Below are 22,973 nucleotides of genomic sequence, written 5' to 3'. Positions count from 1 at the left end.
GCAAAGCCCTGGAGTGTGGGACTAGGCAGGACTAGAGAGGACTAGCACCAAGAGAGATGAGAGCTTCACGCACAGACGTCACGGATGTGAAGCGGCATGCGGCGTGCGGGCAGAGGAAGAGAAGAAGCACAGAAGTGGTGGAAGAGAGAGAGAGAGCGAGTCTTGTGTGTGTGTGTGTGTGTGTGTGTGGAAGTGTGGATAGCGTAGCGTCGAAGCAACAAGCACTGAAGCTCCGTATCGCTCTCGGTCTCTCTCTCTTCTGCTTTTTCCACCTTGTTATTCCCTTCTTCTCTCCCATCTCCACATACCCACTTTCCCTCCTCCCATTCATCTTCATACCTTTCCATTACACACAATGGCCTCTTCTCTTAGAGTCAGCAGCTCTGCGCTGCGCGCGTCAATGAACGCCTCGGCCTCGCTCAAGCAGGCTGCCCGTGCATACTCTTCCAAGTCTGCCGTAAGTGACATCGGCGCGCGCCTTTGCCAATGTTTATGGTCACTTACTTACAATGCTTGTAATATAGTCGCTCAAGGAGACCTTCGCTGCTCAGATCCCCCGCGAGGTTGAGAAGATCAAGAAGCTCCGCAAGTCAGTCGTGCCTCTATTGCTGTGACGAAAAAGGTGAAACATGCAGCTTACATTTGCATCACAGGGACTACGGCTCCACGGTCGTCGGCGAGGTCACTCTTGACCAGGTCTACGGTGGTGCCCGTGGTATCAAGTCCCTTGTCTGGGAGGTATGCGCACACTGGGTCCGATGCGTTGAGATCCGCGCTCACATAAAAACAGGGTTCAGTCCTCGATGCTGAGGAGGGTATCCGTTTCCGTGGCAAGACCGTAAGCATTCACAGAACTGACAACTATTCGAGGCGAACAGCTTTGACTTACAACCTCACAGATCCCCGAGTGCCAGCAGGTCCTTCCCAAGGCCCCTGGTGGTGAGGAGCCTCTTCCTGAGGGTAAGACAAGACACCCATCAAGATCCGGACACAGCGAAATCACGATTGACAGAGACTGACTCCTGCTTTAGGTCTCTTCTGGCTTCTCCTCACTGGTGAGGTTCCCTCCGAGCAGCAGGTCCGCGACCTCTCCGCTGAGTGGGCTGCCCGCTCCGACCTCCCCAAATTCGTTGAGGAGCTCATCGACCGCTGCCCCACCGACCTCCACCCTATGGCTCAATTCTCTCTTGCCGTCACCGCTCTTGAGCACGAGTCTGCCTTCGCTAAGGCTTACGCCAAGGGCATGAAGAAGGCCGAGTACTGGGAGCACACTTTCGAGGACTCCATGGACCTCATTGCAAAGCTTCCCACCATTGCCGCTCGCATCTACCGCAACGTCTTTAAGGACGGCAAGGTCCCCGCTGTCCAGAAGGACAAGGACTACTCATGGAACTTGGCCAACCAGCTCGGTTTCTCCGAGAACAGCGACTTCGTTGAGCTCATGAGACTCTACCTCACCATCCACACCGACCACGAGGGTGGCAACGTCTCTGCCCACACTACTCACCTTGTCGGTTCCGCCCTCAGCTCGCCTTTCCTTTCGCTCGCTGCCGGTCTCAACGGTCTCGCCGGTCCTCTTCACGGTCTTGCCAACCAGGAGGTGCTTAAGTGGCTCCAGGAGATGAAGGCCGAGGTCGGCTCTGACCTCAGCGACGAGAACATCAAGTCCTACCTTTGGTCCACCCTCAAGGCTGGTCGTGTCGTTCCCGGTTACGGCCACGCCGTCCTCCGCAAGACCGACCCTCGCTACATCTCCCAGCGCGAGTTCGCTCAGCGTCACCTTCCTGACGACCCCATGTTCAAGCTCGTCAGCCAGGTCTATAAGATCGCCCCTGGCGTTCTTACCGAGCACGGAAAGACCAAGAACCCCTACCCCAATGTCGACGCCGTACGTATAATCAGTAATGCAAACTTATCACGAGAAAGGCAGGCTAACAAAAGACCAAACAGCACTCCGGTGTCCTCCTCCAATACTACGGCCTCACGGAACAGAACTTCTACACCGTCCTCTTCGGTGTGTCCCGTGCCATTGGTGTGCTTCCCCAGCTCATCATTGACCGCGCCGTCGGTGCCCCCATCGAGCGCCCTAAGTCCTTCTCCACCGAGGCCTGGGCCAAGATTGTTGGAGCCAAGTTGTAAATCAGTCGATGTTAAAATGTGTAGAGGCGCAGGATTCGGGGGGCTCTTCATTTGTACATTAAGGGCAGCGGCGTCGTTTTTGCAATACCATGCCCCAGGCTTGGGAGTGATCAATGTTACGAGACTCTTCACCTGAAAATTCGCGGTTACTGTGTCTTGTGCATTTGTGATGTTTTGATGAGAGTGAATTATGGTCCTACTAGAAGTCGAGCGCCCGCGGTTGCCTAAGGCAGGTAACCAGCCTTACCCGGTTTCAGAAATTATGCAGATGAGGACTTGGTCTGCCGGAAGTGTGGCAGGTCATACAAGACGTCGGATCCCCAACGAGATGATGGTTCGCTGTTCTCCAATTTTGGACAACAAAAGCCCCCAGTTCTCGGACGTTCCCTCGGTCGGCTTCTTGTGTGTATGCACGGTCCGTTCGCAATACCCTTACCTTGCTGAGCTGACATTACAGTGATGTGCAGTAGGCACTTTACTGTACCACTTTATTGTGCCTCAGGGTCAGAGTCGGCGAGAAAGAGACTAGACTCTTATTTCCCCGATACGGGTAAGATGTGTGGTCAGCACGAGTCCGATCGGATATTGAATGACTCGGGTGGGAAGTCCGAGGGAACGACTGTTTGGTGGTAGCAATGAGCTCCTGCCGTAACCGTGAATGTTGTCATTCGATCTGTCCCTTCCATTCCTCACTGTATGCCTTTCAGACTTTGCTACACGTGTCTAATTATACACTCGAGGTCTTCGGACATTCAATGACTGAACTATGAAGATCCATGTACTGTACAAGGACAACCTAGACACGTAATTAAAGAGGTACGGTAGGAATCCAACAAAAAAACATGGAAATGAACCTACAATTCAATTGTCCGGGGAAAGCTCTCAGCAAACGCAGCCGTGCTCAACGGCCTCCGAGCTCACCCTAACTGCACCCTACCCTCGCGTTTAGCCATTTACCTCTTACCATTTATTACTGACCAGCTGGTTTCCCCTGCTTCTCTACAAGAATCCTTCCAACCATCTTTCCCCCTTCTCTCTTCTCTCTCTCCCAACACTGTTAGTACAACTCCCTCGAGAGCCTTCCTTGCCTTCTATCCCCAGCGAAGAAGCGCCCTATTGCCTTGGTCAGGCCTTTTCCCCGTTACCACCACTGTAAGAAGCATGAGCACCACCACGCCTGCCGCCGCTATGGCTGGAACCGCGAGTCCCCCTAAGCTCGAGAAGAAGCCTGTCAAGTTCAGCAACCTTTTGTGTAAGCGTCTTCTGTTTGTTTCTGGCATATAGCGAGGGTAGAAAGATAGGGAGAAACTTGTATGCGTGCGTCGCTCCCACACAATGGGGAAGGCACGCGACAAGCACGGTAGTTGCGTGTCAAAAGGAGAGAACATGTACGGTCACGCGCTCAATTATACGAGCGGGATCACTTCAGAGACACAGTGGTCCTCTTTGGCGCATGAATACTATAGTGGCTACGTTTGCTGACTCGAGCTTCACAGTGGGCGCTGGCTTGAACTTGTTCGAGGTCACTACTCTTGGTCAGGTAAGCAACATCTCATGATTGTCTCTGTTGCAAAGCCACTTTCGCAGTTGTACTGACCGTGTAACGTAGCCTCTTGAGGTCGTCAAAACGACCATGGCAGCCAACCGTAGCGACGGTATGGCTGGTGCCATCTCCCGCATTTGGGGTCGTGGTGGTGCCCTTGGCTGTAAGTAACTTCTACCGTATATCCCGTGTCTCGACCTCGACGAGCGAGAGCATGAGCCGCCTGTGAAGTGCCCTGGAACTGACTTTAGCAATCTACGCAGTCTACCAAGGTCTCATCCCCTGGGCTTGGATCGAAGCCTCCACCAAGGGAGCCGTTCTCCTCTTCGTCGCATCCGAAGCCGAGTTCTACGCCCGCGCGGCTGGCGCACCCAACTTCGTCAGTGGAATCACTGGCGGTATGGTCGGCGGCCTCGCCCAGGCTTACGCGACGATGGGCTTCTGCACCTGCATGAAGACGGTCGAGATCACCAAACACAAGGTGGCGGCAGCGGGGATCAAGCCTCCAGGCACCATGGCGACCTTCATGGACATCTACCGCAAGGAGGGCATCCGTGGCATCAACAAGGGTGTCAACGCCGTTGCTGTCCGTCAGGTCACCAACTGGGGTTCCCGCTTCGGTCTCTCCCGTGTCGCCGAGACTGGCATCCGTAGGATGACCAACAAGGAGCACGGCGAGAGCCTCAGCGTCGTGGAGAAGATCACAGCATCTGCTCTCGGTGGTGGACTGTCTGCTTGGAACCAGCCCATCGAGGTCGTTCGCGTCGAGATGCAGAGCAAGACGGTCGACCCCAACCGTCCCAAGAACATGACTGTGAGCTCGGCTTTCAAGTACATTTATCAAAACAACGGAGTCAAGGGTCTTTACAGGGGTGTCACTCCCCGCATTGGGTTGGGGGTTTGGCAGACGGTCTGCATGGTTGCCCTCGGTGACATCGCCAAGGAGTGGGTCGAGAAGGCCACTGGCGAGAAGGTCACCGCTAAGCATTAAAGGGCCAAGGGGGGTTCAGGTCAGGCGTTTGTGTGCTTTACTTTTTGTCTCGCTTTGTTTTTGTTATCTTTGATTGATACTAAGGCGCAGCGGCATGCTGGGAGCTTATATATAACGTCCTCATGATGACCCCTTTTTAGAGAGAGAGAGAGAGAGAGAGAGAGAGAGAGAGAGAGAGAGAGAGAGAGAGAGAGAGAGAGAGAGAGAGATAGAGAGAGAGAGAGAGAGAGAAAGCAGAGGAAAGAAGAGAATCAGAATATACAGCTTATGTTCGAGGTTGCGTTTCATCACCCTTTGTTGACGATTCATATGTATGTCTTGTCTTGACCAGGAGCCAAGTAATATGTGTTTCATTTTGACTTCGTACCCTAGCAAAAGAGTAGGTCTGGCTTTTACATTCCCCCAACTCTCTCCTTTCTCTTCTCGCATATGAAGAAAAGAACAATCTAGCGTCTATCGCTAGCATCATACTTGTCAGTCCAGTACTGGCGATAATGCTTCTGCGAGCCCAGCTCGTTGATCTCGCTGATTTCCTTGGGCGTCAGCTTGAACGTCATGGCGCGCAGGTAGTCGCTCAGACGCTGCTCCTTGCTGCTTGTCGTCACGACGGCCACGTCCTGGTCCACGCACCAGCGCAGCAGGATCTCGCCGGGGCTCACGGCATACTTCTTGCTCAGCGCGGCGAGGTAGTCGTCGACGGGGCCGGGCGAGCCCTTGGTTATGGGTGTCAGGGGCGAGTAGGCTTGAGTTGCGATGTTCTGCGTGTTTGTTCATCGTCAGTATTCTTTTCTTTTCTTTCTTTTGATGTTGGGGTTCAGCTGTTAGTATGGACAGGGAACCACTTACGTTCTCCTTGTGGAACTTGAGCAAGTCGGGATGCTGTAGGTAGGCGTGGAACTCGATCTGGTTGATCGCTGGCGGGTCCTGTGCCGTGGCGAGAATCGACTTGAGGTCTTCGGGCAGGTAGTTGGACACGCCGATCGACTTGGCCAGACCCGCGGCTTTGATCTCTTCCATTTCCTTCCATGCCTTTTGGTGCTCGGCTGGGGTCGTGGCGAAGAATGGGGAGTGGATCAGGTAGCTTTTAGGTGGTGTTTGGTTAGTCTTGTACATGTGCGGATATATATGGCTGCTGCAGCGGTTGTTGCTGTTGCTTGATCAGGGAGACGAAGGATTAATGGAACTCACAGATCGACATAGTCGAGCTGTAGCTTCTTCAAGCTCGACTGCAACGACCCTTTGATATCACTCATGTTGAGCATGACTTTGGTAGTGACGAACAGCTTCGAGCGATCGACGCCGCACTCCCTATGACAAGTCAGTCCGAGATCCCTTGCAACAACATTAAACATCCCAATCCGGAAGAGGGTTCGTACTTGATAGCAGTGCCTAGCTCGGGCTCGGTCTTGTACACCTCTGCTCCATCGAGGAGGTGGTAGCCGAGTCCCACGGCCATCTTGGTGGCGTCAATGCATGTTTGGTCGATCTGGCTCTCGTCGCCAGTCTTGTACCATGCGGTGCCGGTACCGTAACCCAGCTGTTTCACATTGATTACTTGTCAGTCACTGACTATCCAGAAGAGCCTTGCATAGGTAGGTCTCGGGTATGAATTGGCAGCATAAGTGACTCCGTACCATAGGAATCGAGTTGCCATCTCTCAGCTTGAGGTTGGGAATCGGGGTGTGGATGTTTGCCATGATTGCTTTCTTTTGCTTTGTTCGACTATTCGATAAATGTGATATCTAGGATGAAAGCTCAAGGAACTTTCTGTGACAGGAGAACAAGAACAAGACTTGACAAGGCAAGGGTGTTCTTTTCACTGATGACAAACACAAAGGTGGGGGTTCGAGAAGCGGGACCATGGACCACTCTGTAGTGCAAATTGATGGTCACGATACGGCAGGATTGGCGGGGCACAGCTGCATTGTGTGCTTAGTGATGTTTCTCTGTCGGGCCAATACGAGCACATCTTCTCAATTTCACAGCTCGCAATTGGAGCATTCACAGATCTTCCGTGTTACTAGGTGACTTGATGCTTGTCAGGTATCGAGATTCACTTCTGTCATACGAGCATGGCTTGTGAGGAGAGCATGCATTCGTTCCACCTGTGCAGCTGGAGCTTGTGCACCAACAGCTTCATCAAGGTGGCTTTCGGATGTGTTCTGTTACCCTTATCCGTCGCACGTCATATCTCGCGACGCTTGCATAGTGACCCTGTCCATTGGGTCTGGTCAATACTCCTGATGTTTCTCCGTTTGATTGCTTGCGTTGATCGTTCATAATATTAATGTTCATAAGCCATGCTCTATCTATCAAGGGCTCGAGGTGCTCTACTCAGCCTCGTAATCCAGAAGATCTAGTCCAACATCCCTAGCCAGCTTCACCACATAATCACGCCCGAAGTTGACCTTCCACTTGCCTCCCGGTTCAAGTATATTGCCGCCGATGATTGCAGTCCGGAGAAGTAATCGCAGCGAGTTCAGAGTGGCAAGTTGAGTGTAGACATCGATAGTCGGTATAAGGTCGTGCGGTAATATTGCATGTAGAATCGCAAACAGACGGTCGATTGGGAAGGGAGTGGCTGACAACAAGTGACGAGGGATTTTCCTTGCTTTGCTTTCCCTTCGCACAGCCGTACCGCCGCCCCTCTTTCTTCGTTTCCGTTCACTCATCTTCATAAAGTGAACGGGGTCCTGACGGGCAGGATTGAACGAAGCCAAATAGGCGGCGCAAAGAAGCCATTTTGAGCACAGTGGTAGTTCATGTGTAGCTAAGTGTGTCAGTGGCAAGCATTTTTTTGTCAGAACTATAGTCAACATACCGTCCTGAATGGTTGCATCATCGTCGACCGAGTCTTCAATGACATTGTCGAGCAGTACGTTCTCGCTTTGGAAGAGCCTCCGTTGCGAGACTAGCAGCTTACTGAAGTCTCTGGTACCGTAGTTGCCATCGACAATGGGCTGCACAAAAGGTCGCCATAGCTTGTCTGCAATTGATCTGAAGCTCACGAGATCTCGAGCCGCTCCACCGGCGAGTGAGTCCCATACGGCAGCACAGAAACGCGTCCAGACCCAGACATCGTCTTCTGCTTGCTGCTCCTCTGTATACCTCTCCATGGACGGAGGTTCCAGGAAGATCTTGCGTGGCTCAATAGCAAGAATCTGCACAGACTCCTCTCGATTGTAGGACGAAAAGTACACGTGAGGCAGCCCAGGAGAATGCAGAAGTCGCGGATGTGGATGTGTGACTACCAGGACAATTGTGAGTGCCGGTATCATCATGCCCAGACGAGTCAAGGCAGGTAGCATGGTAGGAGGGGCCTCCCTCTGCTCGTCGATGCCATCTAGAACAAGGACGAATTTATCTAGACCGTCGAACAGCTGCTCCAAAGCGCTCGCCAGCGAGCTTATACTTTCACATTTCGTTGGCACCGTGCTTTCTGAATTTGCATCTTGGGACGAATGAACAGCATCGCTACATGCTGCCAGAGTGCGTTCGAGAAGATAACGACCAGTGATGCACTCCACACACGAGATGCGTGCATGTTTTATACCCGAGCCTTGAAGATATGCACTCAACAAACCAGTCTTGCCGGTAGCTTCTGGGCCATGGCAGACTACAGTCGGAGGACTGGGCAAAGTGGGCTTGGTCTGATCAGTCCGTAGCCTTTATTGCAAGACAGGAATTCAACATACAGAAAGCAGAGCCGATACTCGACGGATCTGAGAGTCTCTACAGGGCCATTTCTCGCCAAGGTTCATTGAGCTGCCAATCGCAGAAACTGGTAAACCCATTGCGATCGCGAAGAGGACATTGTTGATATACAAAACGAATGTCAGGGTCCTGGCGAATGCGATGCTACGCGCTTGATGCACGCCAAGGGACTTATGCGCGCCGGAACGTGGGGTTAAAGCAGGCAGACGGTAAATTGTGCATAATTATAACTTTTTTGATGTAAACATTTGTACCTGACGGATGCATCATCGTTGTTTCTTTACTTGGGGAAGTCGCAACACAGAGACCGACCGAGCAACTTCCTTCTGCGAGACCAAAGCATGCAATAATGGAAAGCAGAGGCAGATCTCGTTCTCCTCGGGGTGAGAAGACTTCGGTCCCATCACCCCATGACAATCATCCATCCCATGCAACGATGCCGCCCGCGGGCTTACTCCATCTGAAGACGAGGGCAGAGAATCGTGCGCAAACGGATACTATCCAAGTGTGGACGCTCGAACTCCCAGCGAAGGCGGCCAACCATGCGCTGAAGTATGTATCTCTGGATTGATCGGTCTTCTTCTTTTCCACTTCATCTTTCTGGCGCAATGTGGATTTCGTATCGCTACCAACAAGATGCAGAGAAGATGGAACATTAAATCGAGAGGTGAAATGCAGGTTCGCTAACACGTGATGCGCAGTTTCCTCAAGGAGAACATCAAGGACCAGGACTCAATTGACCTCCAGCATCTTCGTCGCTTTGCAAAGGCTCGCTTTCTGCCTGCCCATCTGCTTCCAGAACGCTCCCAGTCTCGAAGTCCAAGTACTGGAGGAAACAATGGCGACGCTCCCCAGACAACGGCGTCTTCAAGGTCGAGATCAAACCGCCGTCGCAGGAATAGTGGACCCGCGACGCTTCACATGCTCATCTGTCCTACACGATTCATCGACAAACCTCAGCTGAGCAAACTGCTGGAAGAAGTCTCTCCGTTCTGGGAGGCTACCTATCCTCTCGTCCTGAGGGAGGTCGAAGTTCCCTTGCTGGCGCCTACTTCTCCCGAGCAGTCGGAACTCTGGTCTCAGAAATACTGGCCCACCATGTATCGCAAGACCAATCCTTTCGGACCTCATCCTTCGATTGTCAGTAAAGCCGAAGAAGAGCTCAAAGCCAGCGATAATATCCCTCGTGCTATGGGTCTTGCTAAGCGAGTTGCTGCCGAGACCAAAGCCATAGGATGCGGAGAACAGATGGGATGTATAATTATTGAGCGCCCTGCCGGCAAGGCGCCCGAAATCGTCGCTGTGGCTGGAGATGCCAGGTATAAAGCACCAAACGGCGCCGATTATGTCCATCCGAATGTCATGTCTCACGCCGTCATGCGTGCAATCGGAATGGTCGCCCGCAAGCGAGTCCGAATCGCGGCCAAGAAGCCCGAAGAGCTGGACGATAATATGGCTGCTCTGGACCTGAACAAGCCTGCGAAAGCGCCTGCACCAGATGCGCCCAAGAGTGTCCCCGAGGCACTACTAGACTATCCTCTGACTCCACTCGAGAGCAATGCCTTTGAGCAAGACAACATCGTTGCAAATGGCTACCTCTGTGTCGAACTAGAGGTTTACCTTACACACGAGCCGTGCATGATGTGTTCCATGGCCATTCTCCACTCGCGCTTCGCCCGTTGCATTTTCGGTCAGCGCATGCCCAAGACCGGTGCCATGGTGGCTGACGACGGACTCGGCTACGGGCTGTTTTGGCGTCCAGAGCTGAACTGGAAACTGCTGTGTTGGGAGGTGCGCGAATCAGAAGACGATGAAGAAGCAGAGCCTCTGTTCGACGAAGATCTGGCTGTATGAGGGAGACAAGGAGAAAGGACCATTACTAACGGTTTGCAATCCGATGAGCTTAGGTAGTCATCTCGGGTTGTGGAGCTTTGCATTTGGGACGGCGACGGCGTAATGGCAATGGACAATGGGTATGGGATATGGACAGGGCGTTATGCGAAGGGGGAAACGGTTGCATCGATCGGGCGTCTTCTGATTTTTGTTCAAACCACGGATGGGATATATATAAGAACGAGCAGGCGCATCAGCATGGGGGCAGGAGTACTATGAAGAAGCATGAGCAGGCAGCAGCATGGCATTATACCACTTTTCAACAGCCATGACGACCACGCTTCTCTTTTTTCTTCTTTTTTTTTCTGCCTATTTTTCTCCAACCGAGTATTCCACAACAACGGAACAAACATCAAAGGTACCATGCAATCGATAACATAACATGAAATCCAGCAAAAGTCTCAATCAAAGATCGAACTCGGATCATAATTGCAGTGTTCACAACTCTGCCAAGTTCCTCGACGCTTTGTTCTTTGATTATTTTCTGCCTTCTATCTGGTCTCTCAGAGCACGTGTACCGAGAGCATGAGTGGCTCTCAGAGCAGGATAGAAGACACTCGTCTTTCCTTGACTTTGAAGGAGTCGATCGATACGCGTGTATCCGTACTCGTGTACATATCTATGTTCATGGATAGAGTAGGCAGGGCAAGGCAGGGTACTGCAAAGCAGGCCAAGGTGAAGTAATGTAAAGCAAGGCAAGATTCAAGGCCACGGGAGCAAGAACTTGGCTATGAGCGCCAACACCAAACATACATAGATCAAATTCATATATCGATCAAATGTGGAGGAAGATGCAGAATTTCATTTGGTCTTCGGAATGGACTAAGGGTTCGGTTCGGTTCGGTTTCTCTCTCGTCTCTCTTTGCCACCAAAAACCCCCCCAGCCCATTGGATTTCTCAACAACACGTTTGCCATGCATGCATAGAGTAGTCGAATGGACAACAAAAACCTCCCCTTATGAAGTGGCGTTTTCGTCTCCAATCCATGCGAGCAAAAACAAACGGATTTCGCATCATTAACCCGCCTTTCTGCTATAAAGAGTCGGAATGAAAAGGAAATGGAAAAAGGACCAGAAAACGGGAAATAAAAGGAGCCAAAGAGGTTGGGAGGAGGAAAAAAAACAAGGCTCGGAACGGAAGGGGGTCGGTTGGTTGGTTGATTAGGGGGAATCTCTTGTGGTTTTGCGTTGCAGCGCGCTCAATCTCTTTCTCTCTCTTGTCTCTTAACAGCAGCCGCCTGCGCTGCCCTGGTTGACGCTCTGTCCCTGTCCTACGTTGACGGTGGGTTTGTTGTTGACAGTGGTGTTGCCCATGCGCTCCTTGATTTGGCGGGCCATGGTCAAGAAAGCTTGCTCGACATTGGAGGCGTTCTTGGCCGAGGTCTCGAGGAATGGAATGCCGAGGGAATCGGCGAATTCCTGTGTTTGTCAGTCGAATGTATCACAGCTAGCACGCGAGACCCAGATACCTTCGCCACAGTGTACTCGACGACCTTCTTGTCCGTCATATCGCTCTTGTTGCCGACCAGAAGCTTGTTGACGCCCTCGGTTGCGTAGCGGTCAATTTCCTGCAGCCACTGCTTGACATTGTTGAAACTGTCCATATCGGTGACATCGTAGACGACGCAGATGCCGTGAGCTCCACGGTAGTAGGATGAGGTGATGGTACGGAAGCGCTCTTGTCCGGCGGTATCCCACTATTTTTTTTCACGACGACACCCGAATCAGCCATGATCCGTGAAACAACAATCATGCCAACGACTTACAATTTGAAGCTTCACCGTCTTACCGTCGAGCTCGATAGTTCTGATTTTCTAGGGAGATCTGTGTCAGCGCGGCTGGTGCCTGATTGGCCGGATAAGAAGGCGAATGGACCTACAAAGTCGACACCAATGGTGGAAATGTAAGATTCAGTGTAGGTGTCATCGGCGAATCGCAGCAAAAGACATGACTTCCCGACACCGGAGTCACCGATCAGCAACAGCTTGAAGAGGTAGTCGTATCTGTATAACAGGCATGTTGTGTGAGTTTCATCATTCCGACTTGTATAGGGGTCCTTGTAATGGGAAAAAGTGTCCCGTGTAGACATGTATGACTCTGCAAAGGTCCCTGTCAGCACTGCTATCGACAACGGCTCCTCGTGCACAATGCATTATCGATGCACATACTACTCTGGGTTCATCTTGGATATGTGAAGGTCGACCTGCGCCGATTGTGTATTGGAGCGGTATCGAAGGTTGCAGAGAGCTTCTGTTACTCGACGATGATCAGAGGAAGGGCAGAGATTGTGAAGAAGAGACGAGATGAAGAGGCGGAATCACTGGGCAGAGATAAGAAGCCAGCAGCGATGGACAGAAATGGGTGGATTGGATATCAGCGTGTTGTCTTTCAACGTGGTTCCTCAGGTGCAGTCCGCAGGTGACGACGGGGGCCCGCCCAGTTGGCTCAGGGTCACCTACACCGCCTTGGCAAAATCTCGCACGTGACTTGGTCTGCTGCTCGACCATCCTTCAAGCTAACTGTCCTGGTCTCTGAAGTGAGACACTTGATCAGGAATGTATGCGATAAAGAAGGTAGAGGTGTATATCTGCGATACATACCGAGAATCACAGGGGAAAAAAGGCTCGAGTTTAGAAGTTACAAACTGCAAGTGCATAAGGTATCCTGACCAGGTGCTGCATTCAATCCACACGCGCGCTATATGCAATAAGAGTAGATAACATATGAACCCCGCCCTGCAACCGCAGTTCCCATCCACGTTCTATTCGGATTTCTCGTGCCACGTCTGTATTCAGACCAACGCGCTCAGCGCCATGCCGGAGGAGGTCCATTGTAGCCACCGCCACCGCCTGCGCCGTGATGCGATGCTCCACCATATTGATTGTGTTGGTGCTGATTGTATTGGTCTTGTGGGGGACCGCCGAATGATGGAGGTTGTCCGTATTGCGAGCCGCCATGCGCGCCCATGCCAGGTGGTGAAGGGTATTGACCATAACCTCCTGCGTGACCACTTGGGGGTCCCTGACCACCGGGATAGGCCCCGTGCTGGTTTTGGCTGTACTGGTCTTGCACGGGTGCGTGTGAAGGGCTGCCGTACTGGTTGTGTTGATGCTGGGAGTATTGGTCGTGTTGGCCGTATCCGCCTGGTGTATGGGTCGACTGACCGCCGTATCCCCCCGCCGGTGTGGAACCGTATGAAGGGCTTGGTTGCTGGTGCGCGCCATACTGAGGGTTATAAGCACCGCTTGATGGACCGTACGAGCTAGGCGTCGAGTGTGCCGTGTGTGTTGACGAGTGTTGAGCTTGCGCTCCGGAATAAGACGATGGGGGTGGCTGTCCCGTGTAGGTGCCTCCCTGACTCTGTCCGCCGTTAGAGCTGTAGCCATATCCTGATTGCTGGTGCTGGCCCTGCTATAGCATGTGTTAGCTCGAGTGGCCGCTAGACGTTGACGTTCGCCATTTTTGCTTTTTGACTGACCGAGCCGTGTCCGCCGCCCAAAAGACTGCCGACCATGCCACCCAGGCCACCAGAGCCGGACGAGGAGGTTGTCGATTGCTGCTGGTGTTGCGGCTTGTTGTGTGATCCTCCCCCCAGGAGGCTACCGGCGAGCTGGCCGACAAGACCGCCACCGCCGCCGCCGCCGCCACCGCTGCTGTTGTGTGAACCCGAGCTGTTGCCATGGCTGGAACCGCCGCCGAGGAAACTCGAGGCCAGGCCAGCAAGTCCGGATTGATGACCTTGCTGTTGGGGCTTGTTGCCGCTCATCATGGCGTTCAGGGCCATGCTCTGCATCGCGTTTGTTAGCCGCTCTCTGTCCACAACAGACAACTCTCAGAGAATAAGCTTACACCGAGTCCACGCTCGCCTTCCTGACCATCACCGTTCATGCCTCTCGTGCCCTCGTCTTGGTTGTGATTGCCCGACATTGGCGTCGCAAAAGGTCCTTGAGGCTGTGCTGGTGTACTTCCCGGGGTTGGGACTGTGGGTGCTGGCTCTGTAGGGGTTTCCCAAGTTGACACTCCGGTGCTGATCTGGACAAAGTAGTATTTACGTGAACTTGAGGAGAGAGATGTTGGTCAGTTGGAACCTTGACGGGCCGTTTGTGGTGACAAGAGGCATCGTCATACCTTGCATCCCACTGTGCTATCCTGAATCCGATGCGTCAATGCCAAGCCGCTGAATAAGTATAATTTTGGGGAGTGGTTTCAAGGAGGCGTACCATCCTGTTGGCAGGCTAGGGGGTGACTTGTCCGGTCCTGCGTCTGGTTCCATTATTGCGCTTCGAGATCAGTACAAGACAGGACTCTCTGCTCTTGGGCGGTTGTGATTTGAGCTTGTCAGGTATACGAATGAGCCCGAGACCGAAGGTAGAAGAGAGTGCTCGGCGGATTCACGCAGTGAACGGCGAAATAGCAGTGCCGTCAGCTTTGTTGGAGTGGGGGGAAGAAGGAGGCTGAGCGTGCGGTGAGGTACAATATTCCTCGAGAGAAGATGTGGTGTACAGTTACATGTGATTAAGAAAAAGAACAAAGAACTAGAGACCAAGGAGCTGGGACCCTTCACCGAGTACTTGTAACAGTTGATATCCAAAGACGACCATACCGTTAGTGCTTTTAGTCACCTGCTTTCACCGATGCCTCACGTTGTGGCTTTGCTGCTTCAGGTCATGTCGCTGCGCCATCACAAAAGCCCACTCGTGCAGTGACGTATCGCCTTCTCGCTGGCGCTGCTGTCACCGTGTACTATATACGTGTACGGGTGTTGCCCGCGCTGACTCGGGCAACAAAGTCGGCGGCCCACACTTACCTTACTCTTCAACTCGGGTTGATCAGGCTGTGATACCGTACCATACCCTACCGTAGCACACCTCGTGCAGTGCCTCACCACACAGTAAGGTAAGGTACAGTAGCTGGGACTATGCGGGTACGTACCGCAGCTGTGCGTGGATTGCCGTTGTACAACTCTCAAGGATGCGTCTCATTGGGGCAACGAGTGTTTGTAGTGTCCTCGAGTTTCAGGAGGTGGTAGTCGCCGTTCTTCAAACGGTCACGTCTACACGACACTCTCGCAGTGCAGTGCTTTACATCAAAATATACTACAAAGCGTGCCACTACGAGCAACTCTTACTTCTCGAAACATGACTCAAAACATGCTCTCACAAGTGGAAAACCCGCAGTGTCGTAGAAATATTGAACAAGAACAAAAACACGTTTGAATTACTCCCCAATAAAAAGCATAGCTTTGGAACGCTCATCAAAGACACAAGCATTTCGGCATGAGCGGTCGGCTCTAATGGTCTGACAAGTCTTGGGAGAAGAAAAGGTCCTCAAGACCGCTGTGACGTTCAGAAGACAATACGAAAAGGCGGCAGCCACTGCCCGGCCCCGAATCGGCCAATACGCCTCAGACCGCTTAGTACTCGGCCTCGATGCCCTCCTCGCCCTCGACCGAGTCGGCGGCGACCTCCTCGTAGTCGCGCTCGAGGGCAGCAAGGTCCTCGCGAGCCTCAGAGAACTCACCCTCCTCCATACCCTCACCAACATACCAGTGGACGAAAGCGCGCTTGGAGTACATGAGGTCGAACTTGTGACTAAGAGCAGACCATGCCTCGGCGATGGCGGTGGTGTTTGAGAGCATGCAGCTGGACCAGAGAATTAGCAGTGTTCCAAAGACTTTCGGTACGACAATCAAAGACTTACACGGCACGGTTGACCTTGGCGAGATCTCCGTTGGGCACGTTCTGGGGAGGCTGGTAGCAGATACCAATCTTGAAACCAGTAGGGCACCAGTCGACGAATTGGATGGTACGCTTGGTCTTGAGGGTGGCGACGGCGCTGTGGACGTCCTTGGGGACGACGTCACCGCGGTAGAGCAGGCAAGTGGCCATGTACTTGCCGTTGCGGGGGTCACACTTGACCATCTGGTTGTTAGGCTCGAAGCACGACATGGTGATCTCCTGGACCGAGTTGGCCTCGTGTGCAGACTTGGCGGCTGACACAACGGGAGCGTATGCGACGAGAGGGAAGTGGATACGGGGGTAAGGCACGAGGTTGGTCTGGAACTCGTTGAGATCGACGTTGAGGGAACCATCGAAACGGAGAGATGCAGTGATGGAAGAGACGACTGCGGAAATTGTCAGTACAGTAACATGCTTGTCAAGCCGTCCAGGGCCGGGATCAGTACATACCCTGGGCGATGAGTCTGTTCAAGTTCTCGTAGTTGGGTCTCTCGATGCCGAGGTTGCGGCGGCAGATGTCGTAGATGGCCTCGTTGTCGACCATGAAGGAGCAGTCGGAGTGCTCGAGGGTGGTGTGGGTGGTGAGGATGGAGTTGTAAGGCTCGACGACGGAGGTGGCGACCTGAGGAGCAGGGTAGACACAGAACTCAAGCTTGCTCTTCTTGCCGTAGTCGACGGAGAGGCGCTCCATGAGAAGGGCACCGAATCCAGAACCGGTACCACCACCGAAGGAGTGGAAGACGAGGAACCCCTGGAGACCGGAGCAGTTGTCTGCGACTCTCCGGACCTTGTCAAGGACCTGGTCGATGAGCTCCTTGCCGACGGTGTAGTGGCCACGAGCATAGTTGTTTGAGGCATCCTCCTTGCCAGTGATCATCTGCTCGGGGTGGAAAAGGCTGCGGTAGGCACCGGTGCGGACCTCGTCGACGACGTTGGGCTCGAGATCGGCGTAGATGGTGCGGGGCACGTACTTGCCGTTGCCTGATGGTTGGCACAGCAGGTTAGCAAGGCGAGAGACAGTGAGCGAAAGGGGATGGATGGATGAGTCGGCCTGGGGTCATCGTACCAGTCTCGGAGAAGAAAGTGGAGAATCCATGGTCATCGTCTGCGTTCTTGCGCTCCTCGGTGAGGTATCCATCGGGCTGTGGGGTCGTGTCAGAAGAGAATTACTGGATCATATATGACAGAGGGTTGCCATTGACTTACCTGGATGCCGTGCTCGAGGCAGTAGAGCTATAGCTCGAAATGTCAGTCTAGCCCCTTAAAGCTTTCCCCGAGGCAGCAGGATAGCAGACTGCCGCTGGTCAAGCTCTTTTCCATGTGGTATTGCTCACCTCCCAGCACGAGTTGGCGATCTGGCAACCGGCCTGACCGACTGTACGCGTGAAATGTCAGCATTCGATGCTGTCAACAAATGATTGCGCATGAAGGGGGACGGCAGCGGTCAAGCGCGTCGAGCACACATCAACATGGCCGTGGACAGGTTAACATACCGTTCAAACTAATGACTTCACGCATCTTGAATGGACCTGGAACCGAGATATGCTTTCTGTAATAGAAGAGAAGGAGAAGACGGATCAATTAGAGAGTCGGTGGTAACAGGTCGGCCTGATTGTCGAATCGAAACGGTCTCTGCTGGGTCAAGGAAGGGAGCGAAGATGGGCTTCACGCTTGTTGTTTGCAAGTGTGGGCCTGTTGTTTAGACGGCCTGTGCTCGCGCTCTTGGCGTTGTCTGCGCTTGCCCCTGTTTGATTGTTTGATTGTTTGATTGTTTGATTGTCTGATTTCTGTGCTGCACAGCTGCTTTGCTCTCGCTTTGCCCCTCCACTTCACAACAACAATAAGGCTAGGGCCAGGCCGGCTAATCATAATAGACCAACGCCAAGCAAGCCTACCTACCTTACCTTGCTGCACTCTAGATACTACAGTATCTTAGTATACTGTACAGTAATACCGTGCACAAGCACACGACTGTAGTCTTCAATTCTCATGTGCCGCAAGTCTGTCCATCACTTCTGTATGTCCCTTGCATGATCGCCAGTCTAGATACCTTGTTGTCCGCCGTGTGGTACAAGTAATCCTCACTGGTTCTAATTCTTCCAGTCCAACCTCAATCTTCAACTCCCACCACCTGGTCAAGCATGTGATTTACGTGAAGAGCAACCTTCTTGATCTGATGAACCAACACACCTGTCGATGATGCTTCTACGCACATGTCTGCTAGCCATTGCTTTCTTGTCAGCATCCGCCACAGCAAACACAGAGAAAGTCATCTTCACTGCTCCCCGGAATATCACTCTGGGAGATGCCCGTCCTGGCCTGCTAGATCTGTCACTTGATACAATCACTCCGACGCACCTTGTTCAGCAAGTTCTGCTACCCGTAGCCTTTCCTACCGATGAGAACCCCCGTGGTCCACAATCGTGGTATCTACTTCAATCACTACAGGAAGGGCAACGGTACGAAGTCCGCGTATGCTGGCCTGCTACTGTAAGTTTGTTGCATTCCCTGCCCGATGCTCTTCTTTGATGCTCCGCTGATGCATTCTTAGTCACCTACCGAATTCTGGCTAGAGACATATAGTATCATTCATGTTCTTGAGACTCCGTCTCTGCTGCAAGATCTCGCCGCATACGTAGAAGACCGTCAAGAGGATCTACTGAGCAGAGCCTCGGATCCGGCCGTGCAAGATTCCGCTACCACGCAATCAGCTCTGCTCCTTCGTGTCTGGTCTGCTGCCGACTTTTACGCTGCCGATCAACAATTGATGCAGAACCCTCCTCCCGTGAAAGTCGATATCAGTAAGATACTCGGACGATAATGACTGGTCACCGACTAATCTCTCGCTAGTCTTGGATCCCTATCTTTTCAACATCTTCCCCCAATCACTCCTACCTACGGCAGGCTATATAGCCGTACTAGCCGTAGGCGCTTCGCTCATATCCCAATACATCTGGAGAATCTTGGAAGGCGTCTCTCAGCGCAAGAAGCACATCGAGTGAGACCATTTCTGCTTGTGCATCGATACGCCCCCGACAGCGCTGTCTTAGGCGTGTTCTACAAAGTCTCATCTTGCCATTACCATCGTGATCTGGCAGATGAGAACATGAGCGGACCTGACGTACAGGTGTTTCTCCATCCCTTCTACACCTTACCTGCCGAGTTAGTTCTTGACATTGTTGATATGTTGCCTCCAGGTAGCTGAATCATGTCGTACCCTTTCGCACACCGTGCTAACCTTGGTACAGACGCTTTCATCAACTTTGTCTTCGCGAATTATCCGCTTCTTCGTGCATACGGCCTGGCGCCGACGCTGTCGTCGGCCCGGATCTCCTATCTCGTGAGACAAACGAGAATACCGACACACTTTCAGCTTCTGCCATTTCCACCAGAAATCAATCTGCAAATACTTCGCTGTTTCCAGCCGATCGATCTGATGAACTTCGTCATGGCGAATTACCAGCACATGACACGACAGGGCATTGCCCCTCCCTTGACGCCTGAGACTGTTTACCAATTGAGACGATCAATCGATACGGGCGCAAGCTGAGTATTCTCACTGGACTGTATATACGATTCACGACGCAACAAGCGTAACTCATGTAGACAACTTATCCTCTGATGGTTTGTATCGATCATGAGGGTGGGAAAGTCCAGGCATAAGAGTACTCAGAACGTATCATACAGATGTGGCTTCTCGTCCTTTCGATTCAGGGCTTGTGGCGACGACTAGTGATCGAGTGCCTATCTCCTTTGACAGTACAGAAGAAGTGCAGCACTTTCTATGCTTCCATATATTTCACTAGTACAGTCAAAACTAGCTGAAATATTCCAATATACTACATCATGAAACAAGTCATCCTAGTCAAACACTCGCGCATGATATGTGATTCGTCCTTAGTTCGGATCATAGAGACCATGATAAGGAATGGATTTACTGCATTATACAGCGTACCTTGCCTAGTGCAATACTGTTGGTGCTGTACTGTATTTGGTCAAAATATTTTTGTGCACAGACCACATATTCATGTCGCGTTCACTACGCGTCGCTTACCTTACCTAGGACTATTCAACGTGTATACAGTCGAGATCGTAGTGCAGGTGATTCCCATGGGTAGTGTGCGTCTACACGGCAAAACATCTGCGAGGTATTGACTTTATATCTTACGATAGAGACATCACACGTAAGACGGCGGCCTGCCAGACGTCATGGTTATAGTGCTGCTGTCGCAAGGAGTCTAATTCTAATGTGTCGGTTGTCTTGAAAGATCAAAATCAAGTGCAACCATGAATTTGAGGCTCTGTCAGCAGTGAGAACTACATGCATGTTTCATCATCGCTGAGCGATTGTAACTCACTTGAATAAGACAACGGGGTCTTTGGATAACATGAACTCACCGGATGATTTCCGACGCTACGCCGACTCAATATCGCTCTACAAGTCCATCCGCGACAATGGGCGCGTCTCGTTCTTGCAAAGGAATATTCGACAAGCCCTTGACAGCCATGCAAGCTATCTGCAGGAAATAACCACGGAAGGTTCCCGGAGACCTTCGCTTCCAGCATCGGGAACGCGACGGAGGCGGCGATCGACCTTCAACGCGCCGGACGAGGGGCAGCTCGAGAAAGCCATTGAGCAATCAGCTCCTATACGTCTAGAAGTCCTACCGAAAGCCTTGGAGAGGAGAGACGTTAGCTATGCAGCCGAGGGGGTTGTTGAAGTTCCAGATCCGAAATGGCTACCAGTGCCTGGAAGAACAGTGTTTCCTTGCTCGGTGAATTGTAGGATCTATTCAACCGAGCGAAGTGAAGAATTCATGCCTTACCAGAGAACACATGATGGCAAATTGACAAGAATAATCGACATTGAGGGCCAAGTGAGGTTCGAGTCGTATATTGATGCCCCATTCCATTTCGACGCGGACAAGTTCTATGCGGGCAGGAAGCGGAAGGATGGCGATTTCGCGGCTAACGTGCTTGAGCTCACATATACCTTCGACAAAATAGAGCACGCTGAGGAGTTCGAAGCCGAAATCAGGGACGGCGATGACACTTCCCGCCCACAATTAAACCACCTCGAGCTATGTGCGACGTGGAAGAAGCTGCCAGACTGTCCTGATGTCGACTACCTTATGAACGTGTCGTTTTGCAGAGGTCGTGACCGTCAGCCTCTCGAGAAATGGAGACTCCGAGCGGACTTTTTCTGGTCCTTACCAGTCCTGAGTGCACTACAGCGAGTCCATGGAGCAACAGATCCTGTTAACAATGAATCAAGCATGGAAGTGGACGACAAGTCAGAGTCGACTACAGGGATCGAACCAGGATATTCAATCAACTATATTTACACGGGCGACACCTCTCAGATGAGAAGCAAGACCGAGCGCGGTTTCAGATGCACTTTCTGCCAATCCACCTATCCTCTGTCATCGTTCGACCATCTACGCTTTCACTATCTCACACATCATGAACATTTTCATTACACTGTCATGCATGGGGTTCCGCAGACGGATGGCATGATCCAGAAGGTCATTAAGATTGACGTTGCGGATCCTTCAGCCGAGCAGAAGCAGGACCAGTTCTTGGATGAGCAAGAATTCGAATGGATCGCACCGACAAATCCCTTTGATATGAGAAAATATCTGGATGAGGGAAATAGATCATGGGTCAAGACCACGTCGCTAGTGCCGAAAAAGCCGAGTCCAGAGCCCTCGCAGGATGATGCTAGCGCCGCTGACTTATACCCAACACCAGACGCGTCCACGACTCCTATGCCGATCGATGTGGCCGAGCTGACCCTTCATGTCCCAGATCTGCCAGTGAAGCGCAGAAAGGCTTTCAAAGTACCAGACGTTCCAGGTGTGACATTCTTCCGGGCATCATCAAAAAGATACGTTGAGCCCGACGAGATGCTCGAGGAGAGCGACGACGACATCGACGACTCCTGGCTCGATCGGCGAATTGCCAATCGACCTATGTCACTCGGATCTACCGCTGCCAGGCGCATCATGCTGATGTATAATGCACACATGAAGTCGGAGGTTCCCCTCGGAGATCGCTACCTGCCTCACGCAATCGTGCGCTTCATTCGCAAGCGTGCCAATGTTCTCTGTCGACCAGACATGCGTGCAGCTTTCGAGACCAAGCTGCATCATTTGGAACTCGGTGGTCAAATCTCATCGGAATGGAAGAACAAATGTGTGGTCATGCTGAATCTATTGTCTGAAGACACCCTGCTTCATTCAGATGGTACATTTCAAGATACAAGAATTACAGAGCAGGCAAGAGCACCGCAAGGTCCTCGTAACAGTGCTACAAGCGAAAGCAAGAAAAGGGCTGCTGGAGCGCCCCAGCCGTCCCGCCTACGCGTTGGCCTATGTATATGCGGCAAGCCTTGCACCGTAGCCAGAGCGATCATCTATTGTGCCAACATCAACTGCCCTCGTAGTGAATTTCATCTTCAATGCATGGGGCTGTCGAAACGAAAGCCCGGATGGCGATGTCGCAGTTGTCGGGCTAGCACGAAGGAAAATATAGCCCCGGTCGCTGTCATGTCTTGATTGATGAGATTGAAGATACACTGCACAGCGGTGTACAGCCATGCGCCTTGCAAGGCTGTTGATACAGGACATCAGGAACGCGTGCGCAGAGATTCGGTACCGATGCCACCAAGCTAGGATATGCCATATATGGTCGCAAATCGCAGCATAGATCAGTCGCAGATTTATGTTGCAAATGCTAAGAAGCTGGAAGCACGCCATTAGTGCCATTGTTAGTACCATCTATCCACACAGATCAAAAGTGAAATCCGCCATGTCTCCGCGAGAAACCATGACCTCTGCTACCGGGCTCGGATGCAATGACTTCCGAATTAATGCTCCTTCGAAGCTTTGTGATATGATTATTGCTCGCAAGCCAATCCCCGAATATTCTGGATTGCGAGATACAGTAATATCTGG

At 52.1% G+C, this 22,973-nt stretch overlaps 11 protein-coding genes across 13 annotated transcripts; 6 read left to right on the top strand and 5 right to left on the bottom strand.

The window, feature by feature from the left end:
* Positions 1-355: 355 nt before the first annotated feature.
* AAFC00_001313 (uncharacterized protein) lies at positions 356-2,139 on the top strand (the record flags this gene model as incomplete). The annotated part of the gene is made up of 7 exons (XM_069340488.1): positions 356-457; positions 525-589; positions 654-738; positions 791-838; positions 900-960; positions 1,032-1,888; positions 1,951-2,139. 7 exons carry the CDS (start codon positions 356-358, stop codon positions 2,137-2,139), a joined length of 1,407 nt encoding a protein of 468 aa, XP_069203957.1.
* Positions 2,140-3,300: 1,161 nt separating this feature from the next.
* On the top strand, positions 3,301-4,673 carry AAFC00_001312 (uncharacterized protein; the record flags this gene model as incomplete). The annotated part of the gene is made up of 4 exons (XM_069340487.1): positions 3,301-3,391; positions 3,636-3,679; positions 3,749-3,845; positions 3,946-4,673. The coding sequence occupies 4 exons, from the start codon at positions 3,301-3,303 to the stop codon at positions 4,671-4,673; spliced, it is 960 nt and encodes a 319-aa protein (XP_069203956.1).
* Positions 4,674-5,119: 446 nt separating this feature from the next.
* Positions 5,120-6,370, bottom strand: AAFC00_001311 (uncharacterized protein; the record flags this gene model as incomplete). The annotated part of the gene is made up of 5 exons (XM_069340486.1): positions 5,120-5,431; positions 5,520-5,754; positions 5,862-5,981; positions 6,050-6,210; positions 6,308-6,370. The coding sequence occupies 5 exons, from the start codon at positions 6,368-6,370 to the stop codon at positions 5,120-5,122; spliced, it is 891 nt and encodes a 296-aa protein (XP_069203955.1).
* A 633-nt stretch (positions 6,371-7,003) lies between these two features.
* On the bottom strand, positions 7,004-8,467 carry AAFC00_001310 (uncharacterized protein; the record flags this gene model as incomplete). Its single annotated transcript, XM_069340484.1, has 3 exons — positions 7,004-7,443; positions 7,495-8,317; positions 8,369-8,467. The coding sequence occupies 3 exons, from the start codon at positions 8,465-8,467 to the stop codon at positions 7,004-7,006; spliced, it is 1,362 nt and encodes a 453-aa protein (XP_069203954.1).
* A 356-nt stretch (positions 8,468-8,823) lies between these two features.
* On the top strand, positions 8,824-10,241 carry AAFC00_001309 (uncharacterized protein; the record flags this gene model as incomplete). The annotated part of the gene is made up of 2 exons (XM_069340483.1): positions 8,824-8,939; positions 9,089-10,241. The coding sequence occupies 2 exons, from the start codon at positions 8,824-8,826 to the stop codon at positions 10,239-10,241; spliced, it is 1,269 nt and encodes a 422-aa protein (XP_069203953.1).
* Positions 10,242-11,503: 1,262 nt separating this feature from the next.
* AAFC00_001308 (uncharacterized protein) lies at positions 11,504-12,461 on the bottom strand (the record flags this gene model as incomplete). Of its 2 annotated transcripts, XM_069340482.1 has the most annotated exons (5): positions 11,504-11,698; positions 11,749-11,976; positions 12,046-12,093; positions 12,159-12,282; positions 12,451-12,461. In XM_069340482.1, the coding sequence occupies 5 exons, from the start codon at positions 12,459-12,461 to the stop codon at positions 11,504-11,506; spliced, it is 606 nt and encodes a 201-aa protein (XP_069203951.1). The 2 variants fall into 2 exon arrangements, with proteins under 2 accessions (XP_069203951.1, XP_069203952.1); XM_069347910.1 differs by lacking the exon at positions 12,451-12,461 and having other exon boundaries at positions 12,159-12,368.
* A 623-nt stretch (positions 12,462-13,084) lies between these two features.
* AAFC00_001307 (uncharacterized protein) lies at positions 13,085-14,552 on the bottom strand (the record flags this gene model as incomplete). 2 transcript variants are annotated; one of them, XM_069340480.1, is made up of 5 exons in its annotated part: positions 13,085-13,690; positions 13,758-14,066; positions 14,129-14,336; positions 14,408-14,428; positions 14,500-14,552. In XM_069340480.1, the coding sequence occupies 5 exons, from the start codon at positions 14,550-14,552 to the stop codon at positions 13,085-13,087; spliced, it is 1,197 nt and encodes a 398-aa protein (XP_069203949.1). The 2 variants fall into 2 exon arrangements, with proteins under 2 accessions (XP_069203949.1, XP_069203950.1); XM_069340481.1 differs by having other exon boundaries at positions 13,085-13,687.
* A 1,140-nt stretch (positions 14,553-15,692) lies between these two features.
* AAFC00_001306 (uncharacterized protein) lies at positions 15,693-17,535 on the bottom strand (the record flags this gene model as incomplete). Its single annotated transcript, XM_069340479.1, has 7 exons — positions 15,693-15,921; positions 15,980-16,403; positions 16,468-16,998; positions 17,084-17,159; positions 17,224-17,250; positions 17,352-17,392; positions 17,511-17,535. 7 exons carry the CDS (start codon positions 17,533-17,535, stop codon positions 15,693-15,695), a joined length of 1,353 nt encoding a protein of 450 aa, XP_069203948.1.
* A 681-nt stretch (positions 17,536-18,216) lies between these two features.
* Positions 18,217-19,019, top strand: AAFC00_001305 (uncharacterized protein; the record flags this gene model as incomplete). Its single annotated transcript, XM_069340478.1, has 3 exons — positions 18,217-18,507; positions 18,569-18,818; positions 18,868-19,019. The coding sequence occupies 3 exons, from the start codon at positions 18,217-18,219 to the stop codon at positions 19,017-19,019; spliced, it is 693 nt and encodes a 230-aa protein (XP_069203947.1).
* A 104-nt stretch (positions 19,020-19,123) lies between these two features.
* On the top strand, positions 19,124-19,567 carry AAFC00_001304 (uncharacterized protein; the record flags this gene model as incomplete). The annotated part of the gene is made up of 2 exons (XM_069347909.1): positions 19,124-19,214; positions 19,266-19,567. 2 exons carry the CDS (start codon positions 19,124-19,126, stop codon positions 19,565-19,567), a joined length of 393 nt encoding a protein of 130 aa, XP_069203946.1.
* An 838-nt stretch (positions 19,568-20,405) lies between these two features.
* Positions 20,406-22,574, top strand: AAFC00_001303 (uncharacterized protein; the record flags this gene model as incomplete). The annotated part of the gene is made up of 1 exon (XM_069340477.1): positions 20,406-22,574. One exon carries the CDS (start codon positions 20,406-20,408, stop codon positions 22,572-22,574), a length of 2,169 nt encoding a protein of 722 aa, XP_069203945.1.
* Between the last annotated feature and the right edge of the window lie 399 nt (positions 22,575-22,973).

Source organism: Neodothiora populina (genome assembly GCF_041146345.1).
Source record: "Neodothiora populina strain CPC 39397 chromosome Unknown canker_contig_12, whole genome shotgun sequence".
Taxonomy (NCBI): domain Eukaryota; kingdom Fungi; phylum Ascomycota; class Dothideomycetes; order Dothideales; family Dothioraceae; genus Neodothiora; species Neodothiora populina.
Note: the sequence above shows the minus strand (reverse complement) of the source record. Positions and strands in the feature narration are given on the sequence as shown.